Genomic DNA, 23,530 nt, shown 5'->3' with positions numbered 1-23,530 from the left:
TCTGGGAGGTTATCTATGTAGAATCCTGTTTTCCTATCGATATATAAATTTCGTATCGATAGCACCCGTCAAGATTTGGAAAAAAGGCTACACTACCATTAATATAGTAAATAATAGATGAATCTGTAAAGCGTAAAGTAAGATGTAAAAGTAAACTAAAAAGGGTAGAGCGTAATGTGATTTTACCTTATCCCTTCACGTTCTGATCAACCACATCATTTACTTCTTTCTGATGAAACAACCTTGGTGTACACAGTCTGCAGGAAAGTAATAGAAAATAGGAAAACATGCATACGAAGATCTCTATTTAAACAGAGATACTGGTGGTATTTTTATAAACCCTATTTATGATAATTTTACAAAATGTGATCCAGGACACGTGCCTGTTTATTAGAAAAAAAGATCAATTAGTCGTCTGAATTAAAATTGAATCAAAAGACAGACTAAATTTGTGTCCATTAAAGAATGCCTACCCAGTGCAATTTTTCAATGTTCTTTTTTCATTTGTTTTTTGTTTTCAGTTATTGTTTTGCTTTCGTAAGGCTACTTTCAAAGCTGTGTTTCTTGTATCTTTGTGTATGCATATACATTTTTTTTAGTATTGAAAAGTCTTAGCTGAGATCTTTTCTGAATTATTTATTTTCTTTCTTTAGTCACTGTCTGAAAATTATCCTCGTTTTATTTTGTCATTTCGTTTCTCTAAATTTTTTTAATCCCTAGCCATTGCAGTCTCAGAGCCTGTTTACATGGATTCCTGCCTCTCAAATCAGTTTAGGATAAATTTCAAGTTCAGAAAAAAATTAATAATTTAAATTTCATTTTTAGGATACCGTCCAATAGATGGCCCAGTTTTAGTATGTGATGAAACAGGTGACTGGTCTGGTGTGGCATCTTGCGGCGCATATTGTGAAAGAAAGTGTAAAAATGGAGGACTATGTGTAGGACGCGGGCGCTGCAAATGCCCATCAGGATATACTGGAGATCGATGCCAGTATCGTAAGTATTTCTAAGTACGTTGCGTCCGAGGAATTGCTTCAACGAATGGAATGATTCACGTTTTATTGTAACGTAATCTTTCGTAATTTAGATTTACAATAATTTAGATTACGTAATTTACGTAATTACGTAGAATTACGTAATTTAGATTTACGTAATCGTAAGATTTACAAAGCATATATTAGTGGTTGTATTAATTGGTATAACAATTTTAATGACAAGGAATAAGGCCTTATACATTGCTGTAATACTTGTCCTTAGAGTAAAATGGTCGATTTTTCATTCCAGTTTGACATCATTTTTGTGGAGTTTTATTAAGATATATTGCCATTTTAATTTGAATCGGTTTCAAATACCTAGTCTTCCTCACTTGACAGTTTTCTTTCAAAAAGTTTTTTTTGTTTAATTTTTGGTTAGTATGGGTTAGTGTCCATTCTTTGGAAAGATGTTTTCCAGAGAAATTGCCTACGGATTGTTCTGGATAGAACCTCCTCTGGCTGACTGACCGTATTTCAAACAGTAGGTTGTACGAAAAGTGTGGTTCAATCCCGCTTTCTGGGGCTATAATGAAAGAAAGGTTGAGATGGCTAGGCCACGCTATACGGATGAAGGATGACAGATTACCGAAGATTGTCCTTTTTGGCCAACCGTCTGGGGCTACACGGAAAGCAGGTCGTCCTTGTCTGGGTTGGGAGGAAAATAAAGATTTAAAGGAAATGGGAATTTCCTGGGAGGATGTAAATAGATTAGGTTGGAGGAGGAGCGTGCGTAGCTGTGTTGGACTCAGGCGGCTTGTTGCTGCAGTGAGTTATTAGTAGTAGTAGTAGTAGTGTCCATTCTTTACTAGGCTAAGATGAATGACGCAACCATGACTTGAAGTACTCGCACTTAAATTTAACATAAAAAAAATTATTACTACCAAAAATTTTCAACAATCAAATTGTTGTGATTTCGGAAAACTCTGGAATTAATTGTTGTTGCATAAATCTAGTCAGCAAGACATGAAAATTTTGGTTTTTCAGACATATCTTTTTTCGTTTCTTTAAAACGCTTCAGGAAAATTGGGATAGTTAACACTATGACCATGTCATTATTGTTTCAAAGTCAGGTAATTGCATAGAATTCATTAACAGGTATACCTGCTAATGAATCTGTTAATGAATCTTAATTTGAGAAATTGGTTCTCTTGTATTACAGTCAAAAACAAATTTAATACAATTTATCGGCCGTTAATTATTTCCTCAGAATTCGAAATCTCAGATGTTCATACGAGATTTTCTTGGAAGATGTCTTTTAGTGGCATGTTAGAATTCTTTCGGATGTATACTGATAAAATGTTGTGATGATGCTATTACTATTTTCTCAGCCGAAGTTCTAGATTATTCTTTTCTACAGAATCTAATGCTGTGATTCCCAGCGTGGGGTGCAGGCCGCGCCGGTGGGGTGTGGCAATAATTTGGTTGGTCAAGGGTAGGAAGTGCACCTTTAGGCTGACTATAATTTAGAGCCTTAATTTTGAAAAAGAATCGTGTGAATAACGTCACATTCATATTTATTTAAAGAACAGAAAAGATACATAATAGCATTGGAAAAACTTCATACATTGTGTTTGAAAGGTGTTGTATTCAGACTGTATTTTTTATCAGTATAAAATATGCCTAGAGGCGAACAAAAAGAAATAATAAGTTAAAGCTTTGAAGCTTCCTTCAGGCGAATACACATAAAATTTTAAGCTTTAAGCTTAAATTTTAAGCTTTAAGCTTAAATTTCAAGCTTTAAGCTTAAATAAGTTAAAGCTTTGAAGCTTCCTTCAGGCGAATACACATAAAATTTTAAGCTTTAAATTTTAAGTTTTAAGCTTAAATAAGTTTAAGCTTTGAAGCTTCCTTCAGGCGAATACACATAAAACTTTGAAAAGTGAAATTTAATTATGACGAAGGGGCATAAGGCTTTTTAAATGCCTATGTGGGGCACGGCCCAAAATTGGCTGGAAACCTCTGCTCTAATGGAATATATTCAGGAGAAACAAAATCAAAATGCTTTCTTGGAATTAATTGTAAAATAAATGGATCGATTCTTCTTCAGAAGAGTGTTCTCATTCTCTTTAAATATTTTTTTAGGTGTGCTGTCCATCTTTTCAAACCAAACCCTAAAATAAGTCATCTTCTTCTTTCTTCAAGGCCACTGCCAATCACTATTACAAAGTAAAATTTTAGAAAATAATATCTGTATGTTCAACTTCAGTTAATCCAAACATAACCATAAAGCTGGAAAACACATGAACCAGCTAATATAGATGGATAAATTATAGTAGTGAAGTTGATGGATATTTAGGTTGCGTCGTAGGTGGCTTTTCTTGAGTGAAACACCCATATGTAGATGGCTGTTAAGGCTTCTTAAGTAGACAAGACTTCTTGGTCTTGTTGTTTTTCTTTAATAACATAATTCAGCAACCTTTTGATTAAGCATTTTGCCCCACAAGGTAATGTGCAAGGCCCATATGTTTTTCTAAAGGATATACAAGTAAAAAAAAAATACAAAGAGTCAAAGGCATAGTTTTGATAGGTCTGTGGCATAATTCGCCTTAATACAGCTTAACTAGATAAAGAGGATCGATAAAAATACAATTTCGCACGATCTTAGTGTAAATACAGTATCTTGAGGCTAGGATTATAGCAAAAACCACCAAGAGACTTATTTCTTTTCTTTGGATAAAAAATATCCACGTCGAAAATTTTATATGATAGTTTGAGCATTTCCATTGGGAACACCCATTTTGGCACTTCAGTAGCACATTGTCTTTAAAGCTGTACATAATTTTTTTCAAGCCAAATCAGTGCATAGCAATTTGTGTCATCCTTGATTCTGCTACTGATTTTTAGCTCCTCGACAATAATTTGGAGGGCTAAGTATTAATAACCAACCAATAATATCTACACACTGTAAAATGGTAGATATTCTTTCCAAAAACTATTTTTTTAAAGAGTTTGATTAAATTCTTGAGTTTTCATAAAAAAAAAAGGCGCTTCGCGCATATCCCTAATGCTCAAGTCAGGCTGCAGTTTCACTTAACGCGAATCTCCCTGGTTGAAAGCGAACAAGATTTCCCAAAACGTAAGCGAAATTTCCTCCTTTCTCATTGGCTTAATTGCTCCTTGAGGGGTGTGCCAGAATATCTAAAGACTGTTGACTTAAGCTAACTGGCCAACTTAAGCCAATGAGAAATATGGAAATCTTGGATGTTAAAAATTTTTGCTAAAAATCATATCTTATAACTACAAACTTAAGAATCTTTGGGATTATTTATCGGTATAAGATCTACAAAATTACACAAAAATCAAAGCTGTATGATTAGTACAACCCATATAAATAGTAAAGGAAGCATATCTTAAATGGCCGATTTTAAAGAAAACTGATAATAATAATAACAAAATTCACGGCCAAAAATTTTAGAATCGTTAAAATGCTCTACGTCTTTTAAAAATAGTTTTATTACTCCTTTAAAAAATTAGACGTGTCCCCACTAATTATTTTTTTTTATCAAGCTCTAAAGAAAAAAAATGCAAATTTGTCCAACCCATTCATGTTAAAGATGTCCCACAGTAATTTTTTCATCGAAGAATCTGCTCGTGTCTGTTGTTAATTCGCATTTCGCTGCTATAGGAAAATAGCATTGGCTTACAACCTGGGAGATCAACCTTAAGCCGAATGTATTGGGCCAAATTGTAGTCACTTCGTTGCTGTAGTGGTAGGTGCAGCCTAGTAAACGAGGAACAACGGCCAATAGTAACTAAAAATTAAAGAACGAGTTTAAAACCGTTTCTAAGAAAAGATTGACATTTCTAGCTGGTTCAGGAATGTTAATTATTATACAAATTAGTCCTAATAGTAAAGTGTTATTTTGAATTTGTCAATGAACTCAAATTGTGTATGATTACAGCATTCCCAGTGGGTAGAATTGCAAGTAGAATTTATTAACATTTATATATTTGATAAATTCGTCATTTCTTTTGTTTTTAACAGAATAGGACTAAAATCAAAATGAACCACAGTTTACAAAATTTGATTCCTTGTTTATTTGTTTTTTTTTTCGATTTTGTTTTTGCCGATCCTTTTATGTAGAACTTATTTATTACACGATATAAAACACTCTAAGAAAATGGCGCTCATTGTGAGTATCTCATATGTAGCTTGACAAGTTGAATAATGCTCAACATTCAAACGTAAAACTTTCGATTGACTATTCAGAGCTAAAGTCTATGGAATAAAGTTTTAAATTAGATGGAAACTTATATGTGCAGTTTTCCGACAGTATTAGTAGGCAAGAGTTGGGAACAAATAAGTGATAATACAGGCTCAATTCCTGTCATTAACCAATTCCTGTCAAAATCAATTTCCTGTCATTCTAATTGTCTGCTTCTGTAGAACAAGTGTAACTTTAAAACTAAGGAAAACGAAATGTGATTTATGTACCTTGCCTTTGACATTTGTGACCGTGGTGCGACTCGGAAATTATCGTTAAAAGCAGGATTATGTATGATAACAGTGCCACTAACTTATCTCTTCTACTGTTTCTGTTTCTATGAAAGTGTAAAAAAAAACTAGTATCGGCTAAATTTGGCTAGGGGAAAAAATGTCGGGGGGGGGCAAGCCAGTCTGGGAGGGTAAGTGGCCTCCCCCCCCCCTGCCCAATAGAAAACTACACCCCTGCACAGACAATACTAAATTTCCTATATCATTAGCTTTTCCATGTTTTCCCCTTTTTTCCAATCTTAAGTTAAATTTAAGGCTGTTGTCAAAAAGAAGGAGTAAAATACGAAACTTTTTAAGTTTTAAAAAATAGAAAATTAGACCCCCAAAATTTCAATGTCTAACAGAACTGCTAAAAAATCGGGAGTTAAAAAGGTATATTCCACTTAGTTTTTGTTAAATTTAACTTGGGAATAAGCTATTATGTTGAGTCTGTAAATGCTCAACTTTTAAACTTTATAATTGACCAATCAGAGTGAAGATTGAAAGAAGAATTTTTTTATTATTAGAAAAGATATATACTTGGACAGATGTTTCTCTGTATAGATGCTAGATTCGGTAAGAAATACAAAAAAAATTCTATAAATATCCTACAGATTAGTAGGATATTAATCAATGTGGCACATAGGGTGCCAACGTCAATGTTGCACATAAGGTGCCACATTGACGTTTCATTTGATGGGTCTTTTTTACATGGATAATTTAGTAGCAAATCTGTCGCCCAAACTTACTGGGGTAGAAATCGATCCCCGGACTCTGTACTACCAAGCCGAGTCTCAATCGACTCTTCTACGACAGGGTTAAGAAATATATAAGACAGTATTAATAGAAAACACTTGGAAACAAATTAATACCAAAACGTGAAAAATACGCTTTTCGCCCCAATTCCTTGTCGCCAAATTCCTGTTCCTCTAGTACAAGTTCGGCGTTTAAATAAACGATGAATGCAGCAAAATAACTGATCAATTAACGAATTACCTCTTTAATTGACCGATGTTAATATATTATGGTTCTGTCCTGAATGTTTACAATTCAGGCCTGCTAGGTCAAATAATTGATAACTAACTTGAACGATATGTTACTTCTTTACAATTTAGTGAAATATTATTTTCAGCTCAATGTATAATGCCCTGTTTGAATGGAGGAACGTGCATTGGACCTTATCGGTGTTCATGTAAGCCAGGCTATACAGGAAGCCGGTGTGAGAAACGTAAGTTACTATATTTTTGAAGGAAAACATGAGGTTACCTAGTTTATAGTCAAACGACAAAACTTGCTTACATAATAGTCCATTAATGGTGTTTTCCAGCTTTCAGTAATATATTGATAACTTCGATTTTTAGAATCGGTTATCAAACAGTCCGTGGTAACTAACTGTAATTAAGGAGCGACCCGGCTCAATAGTAACCGATCTAAAATAGAATTTCGATACTAATAGATACATCAAAAGAATCTGCTTTTTATGCTGATTATAAATATATAAGTGTCATCAATTTTATTCCTTCCCATCAAAATTTCCTTATTTGCGAAAAAGAGGGAAACACCCCCTAAACGGTGTAGAATCTAAATGAAAATCCCACCATCAGATTTAGCGTATCCGAGGACTCTAATGTAGAGGTTTCAAGCTTCTGTGTGCGCAAATGCAGAATTTTTTACTTTTTGCCAGAAGAAAGATCATAAATGTGTGTTTATTTTTATTTATTCATTTTTCCTTGGGTGATCGTATCGATCCAGTGGTCCTAGAATTTCGTAAGAGGGCTCATTTGAACGAAAATTAAAGTTCTAGTGACCTCTTAAGTGACCAAGTAATTGGCGAGTAACTAGGCCTCCTCTCACTCTCATTTTTTCCAAAGTCACCGGATAAAAATTTTGAGATAGCCATTTTGTTCAGCATCGTCGAAATATCTAATAACTATGTCTTTGAAGACGACTTAATCCCCCACAGTCCCCGGAGGAAGGGCTGAAAGAAATGAACTATTCGAAATTCGAACAGGTTCAATTTTTAGGGTAAACTGCAAATTTCTATCATAAGTATTAAGATCATCTGGAAAACCATGAAGTTCAATTTCCTTATTATTCCAAAGTGAAATTACGACATCCATGTAGCGACCCTAATAGACAGGTTTTAAAAAATAAGAATTTAATGCTTAATTTTCAAGGTTCTCGACATAAATATTTGCTAGTAGCCCGGATAAAGGCGCGCCCATTGGTAGCCCATTTATTTGCTGATAAAAGTAATCACGAGACTGCAAATACATTGAAAACTTGTTACAAATTTTTGCTAAAGCCATTAAAACCACAATCATATCTTTTCCTTGAATCTTCGATTAAGTGATAATTTTCTTCTATTTTGTTTTTTGATAATTGCTCAGAAATAGCCACGTCTATATTCGTATGCATGGACACAATGTCAAAACTACTAACTATTGTGTTTTCTGAAATGCTTATGCTATGAAGTTTTTTAACTAAATCTGCCGAATTACTAACGTAGGAATTTTGGGAATATAGTAAAGGTTTGAAAGCTATGCAAAACCATTTTTCAATATTGGAAGCCGGGCTTTAGCACATACTACGATAGGTCTTAAGGGAATACCTTGTTTATGTATTTCTGGTAAAGCGTAGATTTTGGACAGAAACTACCATTGGGGAAAGATTTAATGTATAATTGTGGGGTGATCTTACTATTTTGTTTTAGCTGCTTTAATTCGTTTATAATATTATTAGCAAACTGATCAGTAGGATCATGAGTTATTGCTCGATATGTAGTTGTGTCATTTAAATGTGAATAGACTTTATTTTCATAGTCTGTCGTATCCGTGACAAGAAGTGAATTGCTTTTGTCTGCTTTGGTTATTATAATAGATGGGTTTTTGCGGAGAACAAATAATTTTTTTATATTGTACAATTTTTTTGGTGTGAAAGTGGTAGGAGACTTCACCTTTTTTTGGCTTTAGACAAAAACTGGCTTAACCTTGAAAGATTCAATTGATAAATAGTTGTGTTTTTGATTTCAAGACCTGTGACCATTCGACTTGTGAGTGGCACCCAGTAGAGACCCACATACCAGTTGCAAGTTATTCTAGGTAAACATTTGTGTTCCCTTTCCTTACTATTTTAAAAACAAATAGTTGAGCTTAGCTAATAAAATTTTCAGACATTTTCTGGATGCTGATACTTGGTGATACTTGGTCAAAGTTAAAACTGTAAACCCTTTAATATCATATCATGCTGTTGGAAACCGTGTAATAATGTATAAGTTCATCCAACGCTCCTAAAATGAGCTGATATCTAACCTAAATGATTTTCTTTTGTCTTTTTTTTCTTTTAAATTGACCTTCTGTCTGGTACCCAAGTGCTTTTGCTGAGAATATGTGATGAGTATTTAGCTCACTCTTGAATTTCTCTGAACATCATTTATTATTACCTTCAGGCTAGAAATCATATAATAACATATAAGGCCATTCATTGATCATAAATTGAGCTGATATCGGACTGATTCGATCTGTTTTTGGTTTACTTAGTTCGACCTTCATTTCTATTTTTTCTTTTTCTAAGGTTAGTTTGAATAACCTATTTTTTCTGGTGTTAGTGGATTTTTTTCTCGCGTTGGTTCGACCTTTGCTTCTATTTTTTCCTTTTCTGAAGTTAGTTTGACCTTTTTCTCGTGTCATTTGATTGTTTCTCATGTTGGTTTGATCTTTATTTCTATTTGTTTTTCTTTTGTTAGTTCGACCTTTTTCTGCTGTTACTTTTTTTTCTGGTCTTAGTTCGACAATTGTTTCTATTTCTGCCACAATTGTCGTTTTTTTTGAAAAAAAAACATTGATAGCTCATTCATGACCTCGTCTGAATTATATTATTATTGTTATTATTTATTGAAAATTCGTCTTCATGTAGAAAGAAACTGGTGGAGCATTACAAAGAGAAAAACAGAACGAAAGTAAAATACCTCTATAAAACTATTACGACGTAACTAGAGTTGAAAAGTTGGAACCAAGCATGTCTTTAACTCTTTTGATTGTGTTTTTTCATAAGTTTAACAACTGCTATAGTAGGATATGCTATGCACAGACTATTGATGAGCTTTGAATTGTGTGCCCAAATTGGATATCTCAGTAGGTGTTCTGTGAAACAGGAGAAAGTGGAGTGGATTTTCAATTTATCAGTATTAGTAAGGATATTCCGGAAGGGCGCAATTTAGAGAGTGTGGGGGTGAGCAAAAGTGTTATACAGCGTTGCAAGATAACGGTGATTGAAACGAAGTTTAGCGAAGACTTAAGAAGCCTGTGAAACTGATACATCAAACAGTTCGTGGTAACGAACTGTAGTAAGGAGTGACCCGGCTCAATAGTAACCAAAACTCTAAAAAATGGAATTTTGATATCAATAGCTACATCAAAAGAATCGCATTTTAATGCTGATTTTAAATATATAAGTTTCATCAAGTTTAGTCTTACCCATCAAAAGTTACGAGCCTGAGAAAATTTGCATTATTTAAGAAAATAGGGGGAAACACCCCCTAAAAGGCGTAGAATCTTAACGAAAACGATACCATCAGATTCAGCGTATCAGAGAACCCTACTGTAGAAGTTTCAAGCTCCTATCTACGAAAATGTGGAATTTTGTATTTTTGCCAGAAGACAAATCACGGGTGCGTGTTTATTTGTTTTGTTTTTTTTTTTATTTTCCAGAGGTCATCGTATCGACCAAGTGGTCCTAGAATGTCGCAAGAGGGCTCATTCGAACGGAAATGAAAAGTTCTAGTGCCCTTTTTAAGTGACCAAAAAAATTGGAGGGCATCTATGCCCCCTCCCACGCTCAAAGTCAACGGATCAAAATTTTGAGATAGCCATTTTGTTCAGCATAGTCAAAAACCATAAGAACTATGTCTTTGGGATGACTTACTCCCCCACAATCCCTGGGGGAGGGGCTGCAAGTTACCAACTTTGACCAGTGTTTACAAATAGTAATGGTTATTGGGAAGTGTACAGACGTTTTCAGGGGGATTTTATTTTGTTTGGGGGTGGGGCTGAGGGGAGGGGGCTATGTTGGAGGATCTTTTCTTGGAGGAATCTGTCATGGGGGAATAAAAATTCAATGAAAATTGCGCAGGATTTTCTAGCATTACTATAAGAAAACAATGAAAAATAAACATGAAAACGTTTTTTTCAAATGAAAGGAAGGAGTAGCATTGAAACTTAAAACGAACAGAGATTATTACGCATATGAGGGGTTCTAAAAATACTTTAGCATAAAGAGCGAGGTATTTAGGAGAAGATAAATACCTCGCTCTTTATGCTTTAGTATTTTTAGTAATTTCAACTATTTATTCTACGGCCTTTCTGATTCAGGGGTCATTCTTAAAGAATTGGGACAAAACTTACGATTCAATGTAAAGAGCGAGGTATTAACGAGGGTACAAACCCCCTCGTATACATAATAAAAATATAAGATTATGAAAGTTTGTTACGTAAGTTAATTCTTAAGTTACGTATATTTTTTTACTAATAAAAACATTCGTTAAAAATTAAAAGTTGTAGTTGCCTTTTTAAGTAACCGAAAAATTGGAGGGCAACTAGACCTCCTTCTCTACCCCTTATTTCTCAAAATCGTCTGATCAAAACTAAGAGACAGCCATTTAGCCAAAAAAAGAATTAATATACAAATTTCATTTTAATAATTTATGTGCGGAGAGCCAAAACCAAACAGGCATTAATTCAAAAATGTTCAGAAATTAAATAAAAAAAAACTAATTTTTTTAGCTGAAAGTAAGGAGCGACATTAAAACTTAAAACGAACAGAAATTACTCCGTATATGAAATGGGTTGTCCCCTCCGCAATCCCTCGCTCTTTACGCTAAAGTTTGACTCTTTGCCACAATTCTACTTTTTAAAAGAATTAAAAACTTTAAGAAAAAAACAAAAACAATTGAATAACCGAGTATAAGTTTTATCTTTTGACAATTACTGGATTTTGGAAAATGTTTTTTCAAAGCTGAAAAGAAACTCTTGGAGTGATCCCAACTCCTGATCTTAGAAGGGCGATAAGTATGAAACCCAGAGAAAAATTTAAATAGCTTTCTCTCTTTGAGCCGTCCTAATCAAGTGGCTAGCGCTCCAGACTTGAAATTCTGAGGCTATGAGTTCGAGTCCTGGTGTCGTTGGTTTGGAATGGGGGTAATTGTTGTTGCTGTGTAAGTCAGAGCCGACCAAGCTTTAAGTTGGTACCTGGAGAAATCCGGAGGGAAAACACGGGAAGCGTCGGGTGATTTGCCCCTAACCATGCATTAAACTCCCGGTCGAAGGCTCTGAATCAAGACATCGGTACCTGGGCACCGCACATCATGGGTCAGCATACAAAAAATAATTCATCTCTTGAGGGAAAACAGCTAAACCAGTCTAAACTCGAACTGCGGCAGAATTATGGAAAAATTACCGACTATTAGCTTGTTTTAGGAGGTACAAACCAAATAGGGTTGCAAACCAGAAATTTACATTGAATCAACGTAGATTCCTGACTAAGGGCCTATACTGATTCAAGGAAGTAGCCAAATTCTAAACTTCCTTGTTTTGGCAACATTGATCTAAAATTTAGTAAAATTTAGTAAGAAACCATAAAATCTTGATTTAAGCGCTGCCAGAATATGAATATTTCAATGGAATTTATTTTAAACCTACTTCTTCTAAAGATTCCATGGGTATGCTTTATGCGTAATTCGGCTCAATTAGTTCTCAATTCGCATTTCGGCTCAGCAACATTGCAAGAGCCTTATGGCCAGGCATCTTTTTCAGTTCAACTTTCTCAATATACTCTTTGGCTAGAGGTGTCAAAATTGACCTAGAAAGGGTTTACAACATTTTCTGCAGTATCCAGTTGACCTGATGAGTGATAAAGTAAAATGTTTACCTAATGAGCTATCGAAATTTAGTTTTTTTCTGTTTATCAAAGTTTTTGTGTATGACCTTACTTATTACTGGCGAGTTAATTGAAACATAGAATCCTCTTTTCACAGCAATATGCGACGTGCCCTGTCAAAATGGAGGAAGATGCATAGGAGTCAACCAATGCAGCTGCCCAATAGGATTTCTAAAACCTGACTGCACTAAAAAGTAAGATTTTGGCCTTGTTCTATGGAATTTTTTCTTTTTTAGATTCTTAGATGGGCTTATCTTATGATAGTGATATCATGGCACGCATCTGAAAACTTTAAAATTCTCGACAGTAATAACTGGAGGTAAGAACATCCTAAATACGGCTTCAAACTTCCCTTTTGTCTGCCTAATCTGGTAACTCCATGTGTCTGTCAATTATTTTTAATACTCCTGGTTCCCCATGTCTCTGAGAACAATTGGCTTAGAAGTGCTATCATTGTTTTGTTTCGGCAAGGTTGTCATGCGTAGCACGTAACTGCTATTTTAACACTTTTATTATGTTTAGTACTGTAGCACGTCCTCAGGGTTGCTAAAATAGTACTGAAAAATCGCCGTGTAGTATGCAAATTTGGACAATTATAGCACTTTAGGAACCGACTGTGGTGGCAACTCTGTTTCAGATACTCTTTTTCATGGGTGTCAAACTTTTGATTTGCTCATGGGGACTTTGATTCGAACTTAATGCTCCTATGAGCATGCTCTAAGTAAGTTTGTGTTCCAAAAGTCAGATATTGTTAATGATTCTTAGTTATTTGTTATTACGTCCATCCTTAACTGATAACATAAATTTATAAGCGGTTTGCGTTGAAGGGGTATGAAACAAAGATGAGTACCATCGGTTTGGACTACATACTCTAGTCCATCTACTTTTTCTTGGGTGTCAAACTTTTGATTTGCTAATGGGAACTGTGATTCGAACTTAATGCTCCTATGAGCATGCTCTAAGTAAGTTTGTGTTCCAAAAGTCAGATATTGTTAGTGATTCTTAGTTATTTGTTATTACGTCCATCCTTAACTGATAACATAAAGTTATAAGCGGTTTGCGTTGAAGGGGTATGAAACAAAGATGAGTACCACCGGTTTGGACTACATACTCTAGTGCCATCTACTTTTTCATGGGTGTCAAACTTTTGATTTGCTCATGGGGACTGTGATTCGAACTTAATGCTCCTATGAGCATGCTCTAAGTAAGTTTGTGTTCCAAAAGTCAGATATTGTTAGTGATTCTTAGTTATTTGTTATTACGTCCATCCTTAACTGATAACATAAAGTTATAAGCGGTTTGCGTTGAAGGGGTATGAAACAAAGATGAGTACCACCGGTTTGGACTACATACTCTAGTGCCATCTACTTTTTCATGGGTGTCAAACTTTTGATTTGCTCATGGGGACTGTGATTCGAACTTAATGCTCCTATGAGCATGCTCTAAGTAAGTTTATGTTCCAAAAGTCAGATATTGTTAATGACTCTTAGTTATTTGTTATTACGTCCATCCTTAACTGATAACATAAAGTTATAAGCGATTTGCGTTGAAGGGGTATGAAACAAAGATGAGTACCACCGGTTTGGACTACAAACTGTAGTGCTATCTATTTTACTTTTCACTAACTTTTATTTGTGTTCCTGTAATTGCAGAATAGAATACGGTAGCCCCTTTTATGTATGATAAGGATTTTTGGGGCTGTATTTGCTGTTGTTGGTCATTTTAGGCTAAAGTTAGCAAGAAATAATTAACAAATAATAAGCTAACTTGTAATAACAATTAGTCACTACTAATTGAATATGTCTCTATACCACTTTGACTTGTGTCGTTACTTGCCTATTAACCATATTAAGTAGAATTTGTCTTTTTAATTGTATATTTTCTTAGTGTCATCCTGTTCTTTATGGGCTGACAAAACTTGTCTTTGTAACTGTATAGCTTTTAAATATATTTGCAAATATATCATCGTAAATATATATTTAAATATATATGTAAAAATATTTAATAAACATCCGTTCTTTCTATTGAACAATTTTAACTTTTCCGAACATTCTGCCACTGGGTTGCCATAGTATGTCTTTTTAGACGTCATATCTTTTACCCCTAAATAAAATTGTAGATTTTTCTGCCACTGAAGCAGAAAAAAAATTAAAAACAATTTGGTATTTATGTTTTGTTTTCCATTGAAATATGTAGAAAAAGCGAAGGAAACTCGATAATTAACTGATCGGATTTTATTATACGAGTAAACAGTTCAGTTAAGTGAATAAAGCTTTCAAAGTTGTATCCACAGTCTACATTATGCTCCGTATATAACCTTGAATAAAATATGTTTTATAAAAAGGATAGTGTCAAACATCTACATCTCAAATATAGTAGGAGAAAAATAAGCTTTGACCAGGAAAAAATTGGTACAGAAATGGTTTCTTCACCATCCGGACCGGAAAAAAATGCTTAACAACATATCAAAAATCTAAATCTCTAGCTCGATGCGAAATTGTTTTTTTTTAAAATTTTTTTTATTTATTTTCTCAAAAACCGGGAAAAAAATTAAAAATGTAAACTATAATGTTTTACACATCTTTTTAGATCAGCTTTTGGCTCTGAATTCATTTCTGATACTCATTTCGTTACCTGACCAAAAAAAAAATATTTATCAGCAAAAAAAAAAAATTTGGGGAAAAAAACTCTTACCAGCGTTGTAGTCTATTTCGCTATGTAAACGAAAGGCTTAGAAAAAAAAAAGACTAAACAACAATAAACAGGAATGACGAAACACCTCAGCGCCAAACACCATGAGACAAGGTAGGTTCTAACTTAATGTGTTCAGAGAAAAGCTTTTATCTTATTTTTCAAATATATAAAAATTGCACATCATCAAAATATAGGAATTAGATTTTTCATCATCACAGTTAACTGTTATTTTTCTTCACTAAGTTCTTCTTCTTGAAACTTCGAATTGTTGCACGAGCTTCCCTTACAGGTACGGCAGGCTATAGTACACTCAAGTCCATTTTTCTTACAGGTACACTTTTCACTATCACAGCCGTCAATACGACACGAGCATTTGATAATTTTTAGCAACTGAGACTAAAAGGCAGGGAGATCTGTTTTTATTGGCGCAAAAACTTCGTTATCCTGCAGTTTCCATCCCAGGCGTAAAGGGTCTACTGGGTTCCCGAGCCAGATTTGAACTTGGCAGTAGACACGTAGCGAGTGATACTTCGCTGCTGCCTGAGTCAGTGGCAGTTCTTGTGGATGCACGAAAGTGGTGGCAGTGCTCACTTTTCTGTGAAAGATTAGCTTTCTGGCAGTGTCCAGGTTCGAAACATCAGGACAACCGTACAGTATCAACAATGCTCGCTCTCCTGCTGCCACAATATCGTCAAGCGATGCGAGCTTGTCGCCAAATATAGCAGCGCTGTCCCTGAAACTCTTGTTGGAAAGTAGCAGCTGAACGGCTTTTCCCTTTCCTATTCCGCAAAGGTGAGAGGTTGTGTCACAACCCAGCACGGCATGACAGAACGGTATCAGATTGCTGACATCTGTTCCTAGCTTCTGCTTCATCTCACTAATATCCCAAGCTGAACTAGTACCGCCAAACTTAGCTTCAAGTGAGAAATATAAACGCCCGGAACGCGAATCTGATCGACTGATCAGAAGAACCAAGATGTCAGTATCATCAGCAACCACGATTGTGTCTGTAAGACTAGCAGCTTCTACGGCTTTTTCTACAATCAGAACGTCGGCGTCTCCTTCCAAGTGGAAAATTCGGAAACCAACGGCTTCCAAATGGTTGCCGAGCAGCTTCAGGAAACGTCCTTTGTTTGTCTTACATGAAAGAAACTCTTCTTTCTTCATGCAGAGGGTCATCTCTTCGGTGAAAAAGACTTGGCGGCCAACCATTCTTGCTCGACGTAAATGGGTAGCATCTTTGATTGCTGGACCACCTTCATATCCGTCAAACACAACGATCGCACTAGGGTACCTTGCTTGTACGTAATGGACGTATGAAGCAAAGATGACCTTGAAGGTTGACCCTACCTTCCATGGAACTCGATGTAGACATTCGTCGTGTCGGACTTGAGGATCTTCATAGACTTCCACCAGAGCGGCTGGTCAAATGTGAGAACGGGTGTGAATCCGTAGGTTCTGCCTTGCGAAGCTACAAAGCGCAAGGTTGAGTAAAGGCAGGATTCGTTGCTAGACGGGAGGTCAATCATGGGCAAAAACAAGACGCTTGCCTTGCTGCGAAGGTTTCCCGTTTGATGATGTATTTGGTTAGAGAAAACTGACTGCATGAATCCATTCCAGCTCGGCCTTGGGACATTCAGGAACCCGGTAGCTAACCAGGGCTAATCGAGTGAGGCATACGGGTCGTTGACATTTTTGCCAGGGATCTTCTCATATTGCACCTTTGAAAGCACTGTCTCACTTGAGCGGTAAGGGTAGATGGGAATTTTTCCTTTTTGGGCTACTTCATCTAATGAAACTTCAACTCTCGGAATGGGCGATCGGGTGTTAATGAGAGGAGGCGTGACTGTTGATAGCAGAGCCATCCCATGGAAAGTGTTTCTTCCGTCCATCGTGCAAACATCGTAATCTGCATTATCAGCTACATGCTGCACAGCATGTGCGGAGGTAACTCCTGCAAGGCTAGATTCATCATGGACTGATGCACAGCGTTTAAATTTCTGGACTTCAGCATAGGAGGAGCAGAATCCATGGCTGTGTAGAGTGTCAATAAGAAATCTGGACTTGAAATGGTGATCCAGTTGCACTGCTAAGCCTAGTTGCAGTGGACAAATGAGGGCATGCGGGCGAGCTGCTTGAACGATGGAATTGCCAATGGCAAGCACTTTGAAGGAAATATCGGTTCCAACGAATATTTCATTTAAGAACACCATTAGGCTATCAGGTAGAGAGCCTTCCAGCTGTTCTCCAGAAGAAATCTGCTTTGCGGTCATATATGATTCCTTCTGTGCTGGCAGTCCTTTGATATCACTTTTGATAATCTTTGCTGCTGCTCTAATAAGCTTGATTTTCTCACTCTATTCGTTATCGGTTTTGTCCAAGTAATAAAAATTCTGGAGTATCGCTGATGCTTTTTCTTTGAATGTCACCACGTCAGCCTTACCGTCTATAGTTGCAAATACTAGCTGGTCACTGAAATATTCCAGAAGCTTGCTCTTTAAGTACTTGTCACAGTACGGTTCAAGGTCTGTCCCATTCAAAAGCTCTCCCATTTTAACAACAAGTTCACTGACTGTATACTGTTCTTCGTCATTTTCTTCGAAAAAAGTAGCCAGCTTCAAAAACGCCTGATATCTTTCATCGTGACCTGGCCTCCCCCTTTTTGGACGTTTTTTATCTGGCTCAGTATCTTCGAGTATTCCAAAAAGTTCTTGCGTCGCAAATCTGGCTGGAAGGCTCTTATTTAATCGAAACATAGAAGAACAGGCTGCGTGATCAATGGCGTCAACTGCGTGCAGGTCTGACACTGCACATATTCGGCGGAAAACGTTATTTGACCGATCATCATCACGGCTTTTGCACACTGCCTTCACACTCTCTTCAAAGTCTTTAGTCTGAACCTTGTACCACTCGTGTCCTTTTCTGTGGGTAGTGTGGAGATTTATCCTTGTAGTGCAGAAAAAGCAACACTCTTGGAAGTTGAAACTTGGGGTCCGTGATCGGAGTACCACTTTTTTTGCTTCCGTCTTTTCTTGCAAGGTTCGTCGTCTCTCATTCTCAATTTTCGACAGGTATATTTTGTTTGTGAAAGTCTTTCTGCAAGCAAGATGGACTTGGTTCCCTGCCTCGACAGAGATGCTGGTACCTCTCGTTTTGCTAGCTTCATTGATCGCCGTAGCTCCTTTTTCTGCCAGTACCGACGATTCTGAGGTGTCTATTGAACGTTCACAAAGGGGACATAAAATTGCGGTCTCAGCCATCTAAAAAAGAGAACTGGGAATAAGTGAGCTGTCGGTGAATGTTACAACGAAAACCCTCATTCTGAACCGAAAAATTCATGCTCCTCTTCGAAAATACCCCGTCATCGTGTGTCGCTTGATTTTTTTTTTTTTTTTTTTACTTCACACAAAAACAAAAACAAAACATAAAAAAGAATTAAATGATTAAACGTGGTGTTTCTGTCTAATAAAAGAGCACAAAAACAATCGTTTCTTAAAAGGGAAACCATCAATAAACTACTTTTCTTTTCACGGTTCCTCATTCTCGGGATTCTGGAAATATCTAAACAATAGGCGCAAAAAACGTGAAAAAGAGAATTTCGCAACGGGATGGAGATTTAGATTTTTGCTATGTTGTAGAGCTCTCTTTTCTGAACACAGTGGTGCAAAAATAATTTCTGTACCAATTTTTTCCTGGTTCGACCATTTTTTTTCCGTATCTTTCCCCTACTAATAAGGTTCAAGAAAACTGTTTTGAGATTCACGCCTTCGCTAAATCCTGATTTTTAATGTTCTAAAGAAATTATTTCTGAAATAAATACAAATGAGATTCGCGCCTTTGACAAATCCTGATTTTTAATGTTCTAAAGAAATTGTTTCTGAAATAAAAACAAATGTTTGTATTGCTCCAAATCCTGCTCAAATGGTTGGAACTATTTTTTGTCGATTAAAATAACAGAAAGACTCAAACAAAAACAAGAGAAATGATAAAATTACAGTGTTGTGACAGGTACTGGACCTGCATCCTTTGTCCTCTTTCAAGCCTTCCAAATAGGGATGTAGTGGAGATAGGAACTTCAAGACACCTTCTTAAGGTACAATTTCTGCCTCCGGATATATTCCTGAAAATTTCGATCACTTAACTAAACCATTCCAAAATAATGTAAACATCATCTAGAATACTATCAATAGCTGTGGAGAGGTGGGGAAAATATAATCCCCTTTAACAATATAGTAAATTGTTTCAGATCTGGGCCAGATCCAGGTCCAGGAATTTTATTCCTCTCCTCCTCTCAACAATCTCGTTTGGGGACTATTTTGACAGCATTTTAACTTGCCTGTCCACATTCTTGTTCCAATTCATTTGTGACTCTTCAGCCATTGTTGATTAGGTACATTAATAGGTTTATAAATGTTTATAAAAAACATATTTTTGTTTATAAATGGATGGATATTGGTAATAAAAGGAACTTGAACTTGATTAGGTACATTGTTGATTAGGTACATTAATAGGTTGATTAGGTACATTGTTGATGAGGTACATTAATAGGTTGATTAGGTACATTGTTGATGAGGTACATTAATATTCTTTCCTCGTTTTGTTATATCTGTTCTGTCCTTATGAGTTTATTCGCCTGTTTTCTTAAAATCAATGTTATATTAATTTATGTTTGGATTGTATCATCTTGTTTTTCTTCCTTTTTTTAGGGTGATCCCAGTCAGATATCGTGGTATTCAACCGTCATTCAGGAGTATTGATAGATATGCAATAAGCCGACGTATCAGGCAACAGTGGCCATAAATGCTTTTTCTTTGCTTTCACTTTGTGTTGTAGTCTTCTATTACAGAAATTTGTTTTTCTTTATAAACTAATATTTAGTCTTTATATCTGGATTGTAGGGATATATTTGCTGTTTCGTTGCGTAATTTTAGAAAGACCTAATTAAAAGGTAGGGTCGTATCCATGGTGAAGGTGGGGGGTACTGGTTTTGAACCCCTATGCGCTCAAAGCTTTTATCTGACTCGTAAAAACAAGTTTTGATGGGTTTTTTTCAATTCTTGTGTATCCCCCCCCCCCCTTTGAACGAAAAACTGAATACGCCCTTGCTAAAAGGCAGCGACTTGGTAACCCCAGATCAATTTATGAAAGAGCAGAAAATGCGTACTTTTTTCTTCTGGCGTCTTTCGGGCCAATACGTGCATCTAATTTTGTAAAACATGGTTACAACGTCAAAATTTGTTTGGCTAAGCCCATCAAGCAGCCTATTTTTAAACCTCTAATCCTTTATTTTTAGAAATTGGACTTATATTAGTGCGATAATTATTTTACGGTGTTATAGGAAAAATATCTGATTTTGACCAATCCAATGAGATGAGATGATTAGATCGGATTTTAAGCGAGAAAAATCTCAAAAAATAAAATGATTTTTCTAAGTATTTCAATAATATTTTTCTAATAAATTTTTCTAAGTAGTTCAATTATAGCTTCTTGTGAAAAAACTAAAACGGTAAAATATAAGAATTGCACGGCGTAGTTGAACGCTGTTTGATGGTTTTTCGGCATCTTAAACGTTAGTTGAGTTACATAAATTAAACTTTCTAGAGTAAAGCTTGAGTTTAAATTGTGGCATGGGGAGGACTTTTGAGGTTTTCAATTTTACCTCTTCCGCCTCCACTGGGCACTGACTTTTATCAAACTTTAACCAAATCTGTGTAACAAAACTTCCACGCATAAATATACCCTGCATATGTGGATAATTTCGTTTACCTCGATTAATTTGCTAGGATAGAAAATGAAAACTTGAGGGTATATTCCAAATATACTAATTGCTACCCTCACAAAGCTGTTCCAGCCTTTCTCTCTACTGAGACAAGATATAGCCTTATACTATATAAAACTGTTTGTTTATTTGTATTACTTGTTTTTATTTCTCACCAATAGTTGATTCATAATACAAAAATAGAGCCAATTTGAAAACTACAATAAAATAAGCTATAATAACTTAGGGCTGGGCCTATTTCTAGATAAATTGGGGGAGGTGTTGAGAAGCAATCGCAATGGTAGTAACGGTTATTTTGGGAATATTATTGAACAGGAAGTCGAGTGGTATATTCGTATTTTTTATCTGATTTCTGTCCAAAATTATAAATAAAATTAAACACTCAGATCTGTCTGCCAGAACAACCCTTTCTTGTGCTAGTTGAGACATTTTACTCATTGCCTAATAGCTGCTACTCTCATTAAAAGCTGTTTGTGTAGCACCTTGGGTATGCTGCTCAACACAAACAAACTGGCCCATGGATTTCAAGACTAGGCTCAGTCTTACAATCTTACGTTCAACTCTGACTTTTTCTGAAATGTTACCTCTTCCTTTTATTATCATCAGTCTGTTTGTGTGGTCTTTAAGAACTTTTGGATATTAAACTGCATGATTTTCTACGGACAAAATGAATTTTACAATATTCATTTGACCAACATTTTTCAGTTGCTCAGATGCCTTTATCAGTCTAAATTGTTGGAGAAATTGAGATTCATCAACTTGGATAATAATTTAGTGAATTTGTTAGATTATACGAGAAATTCACACGCAGCTATGATCAATATCAAATTTCAAGTCAAATATTCGTTGTTGCATACTAATAATCATATATGTGTGAACCCAGGGTAATTCAGTGTAAAAACCCTTAAAATGAGCACTATTTTTGAAAGATTTCTAAATCGAAATCTTCCGTAGATCAACCTTTACTAAATAAATTTGGGCATTTTTAGTTTGAGAAACACTACCTCTATCCAGCCCAAAGAGACGAAGACTTGTTGGGGTTGGATCTTTGCCAATTTAACACGTGAAGTTACAACTACTAGTACTGTTTACAGTGTAGGTTCTGATGGAATTCTATAGTAAATAATAAGTAATCAGCATTTTGATTTTCAAGAATCATACAAATCAGTCTGAATAAAGTAGGCATATGCTAGAATAATATTGATAGACTCGTTGCCTTTAAGCTGGTTGGTCTACTGGTGACAAATTTTTTTCGTTACACTCCCTTGCGTCGTAAAGTGCCTGAAACTACAGCTGTACAGCAGTTATGGATTAAATCTACTGAGCTGAGTTGCTCCTTACTTACAGTTACGTTTCGTTACTTTACCACGAACTATTTGATAAATTTTAAGACCACACTGGCTAAACTTGACATAAGAAAAAAACGCAGAACAAATATAGTGCGTAAAATATTTCAACCTTCGGAAACTAGACAATAATAGAAATAAGATTTACCATAGAATTTAGCAGGATAGTTAAAGTACAGTTTTAAAAAATAGTATTGTCAATCCTAAAATGGTGTTGGTAATTTTTCTATCAAATGCTAGCACCAGTTCCAGCTCTTATGAATTTTCCCATTCTCTGATGCAGTTTTTCAGTTCTTGTAAATTCTTGTAAAATACGATCATCATGAAAAAGCGCAGAACAAATTTAGTGAGGAAAATATTTCAGCCTTCGGAAACTAGACAATAATAGAAATAATATTTACCATATAATTTAGCAAGATAGTTAAAGTACAGTTTTATTAACTACTGTTAATCGTCAATCGTAAAATGGTGTTGGTAACTTTTCTTTCAAGTGCTAGCACCAGTTCAAGCTCTTATGAGTTTTCTCATTCTCTGATGCAGTTCTTCAGTTCTTGTAAATTCTTGTAAAATACAATCATCATGAAAAAGCGCAGAACAAATTTAGTGAGGAAAATAATTTAGCCTTCGGAAACTAGAAAATAATAGAAATACGATTTACCATGGAATTTAGCAAGATAGTTTAAGTACAGTTTTATATAACAGTATCGTCAATCGTAAAATGGTGTTGGTAATTTCTCTCTCAAGTGCTAGCACCAGTTCCAGCTCTTATGAGTTTTCACATTGTCTGATGCAGTTCTTCAGTTCTTGTAAATTCTTGTAAAATACGATCATCATGAAAAAGTGCAGAACAAATTTAGTGAGGAAAATAATTTAGCCTTCGGAAACTAGAAAATAATAGAAATACGATTTACCATAGAATTTAGCAAGATAGTTAAAGTACAGTTTTATATAACAGTATCGTCAATCGTAAAATGGTGTTGGTAATTTCTCTCTCAAGTGCTAGCACCAGTTCCAGCTCTTATGAGTTTTCTCATTCTCTGATGCAGTTCTTCAGTTCTTGTAAATTCTTGTAAAATACGATCATCATGAAAAAGTGCAGAACAAATTAAGTGAGGAAAATAATTTACCCTTCGGAAACTAGAAAATAATAGAAATACGATTTACCATAGAATTTAGCAAGAGAGTTAAAGTACAGTTTTATATAAGTATCGTCAGTCGTAAAATGGTGTTGGTAATTTTTCTCTCAAGTGCTAGCACTAGTTCCAGCTCT

At 35.4% G+C, this 23,530-nt stretch overlaps 1 protein-coding gene across 1 annotated transcript in view; it reads left to right on the top strand.

The window, feature by feature from the left end:
• LOC136033354 (sushi, von Willebrand factor type A, EGF and pentraxin domain-containing protein 1-like) overlaps nt 1-20,002 on the top strand; it is a 306,644-nt gene extending 286,642 nt beyond the window's left edge. Inside the window, exons 45-48 of the mRNA XM_065714145.1 lie at nt 826-996; nt 6,641-6,736; nt 12,539-12,635; nt 19,842-20,002. Of these exons, the coding sequence (XP_065570217.1) occupies nt 826-996; nt 6,641-6,736; nt 12,539-12,635; nt 19,842-19,935 (458 nt within the window). The 3' untranslated portion in view covers nt 19,936-20,002. The remainder of the gene's footprint in view (nt 1-825; nt 997-6,640; nt 6,737-12,538; nt 12,636-19,841) is intronic.
• The last annotated feature ends 3,528 nt before the right edge of the window (nt 20,003-23,530 follow it).

Source organism: Artemia franciscana, chromosome 11 (genome assembly GCF_032884065.1).
Source record: "Artemia franciscana chromosome 11, ASM3288406v1, whole genome shotgun sequence".
In the NCBI taxonomy this organism is placed as follows: Eukaryota; Metazoa; Arthropoda; class Branchiopoda; order Anostraca; family Artemiidae; genus Artemia; species Artemia franciscana.
Note: the sequence above shows the minus strand (reverse complement) of the source record. Positions and strands in the feature narration are given on the sequence as shown.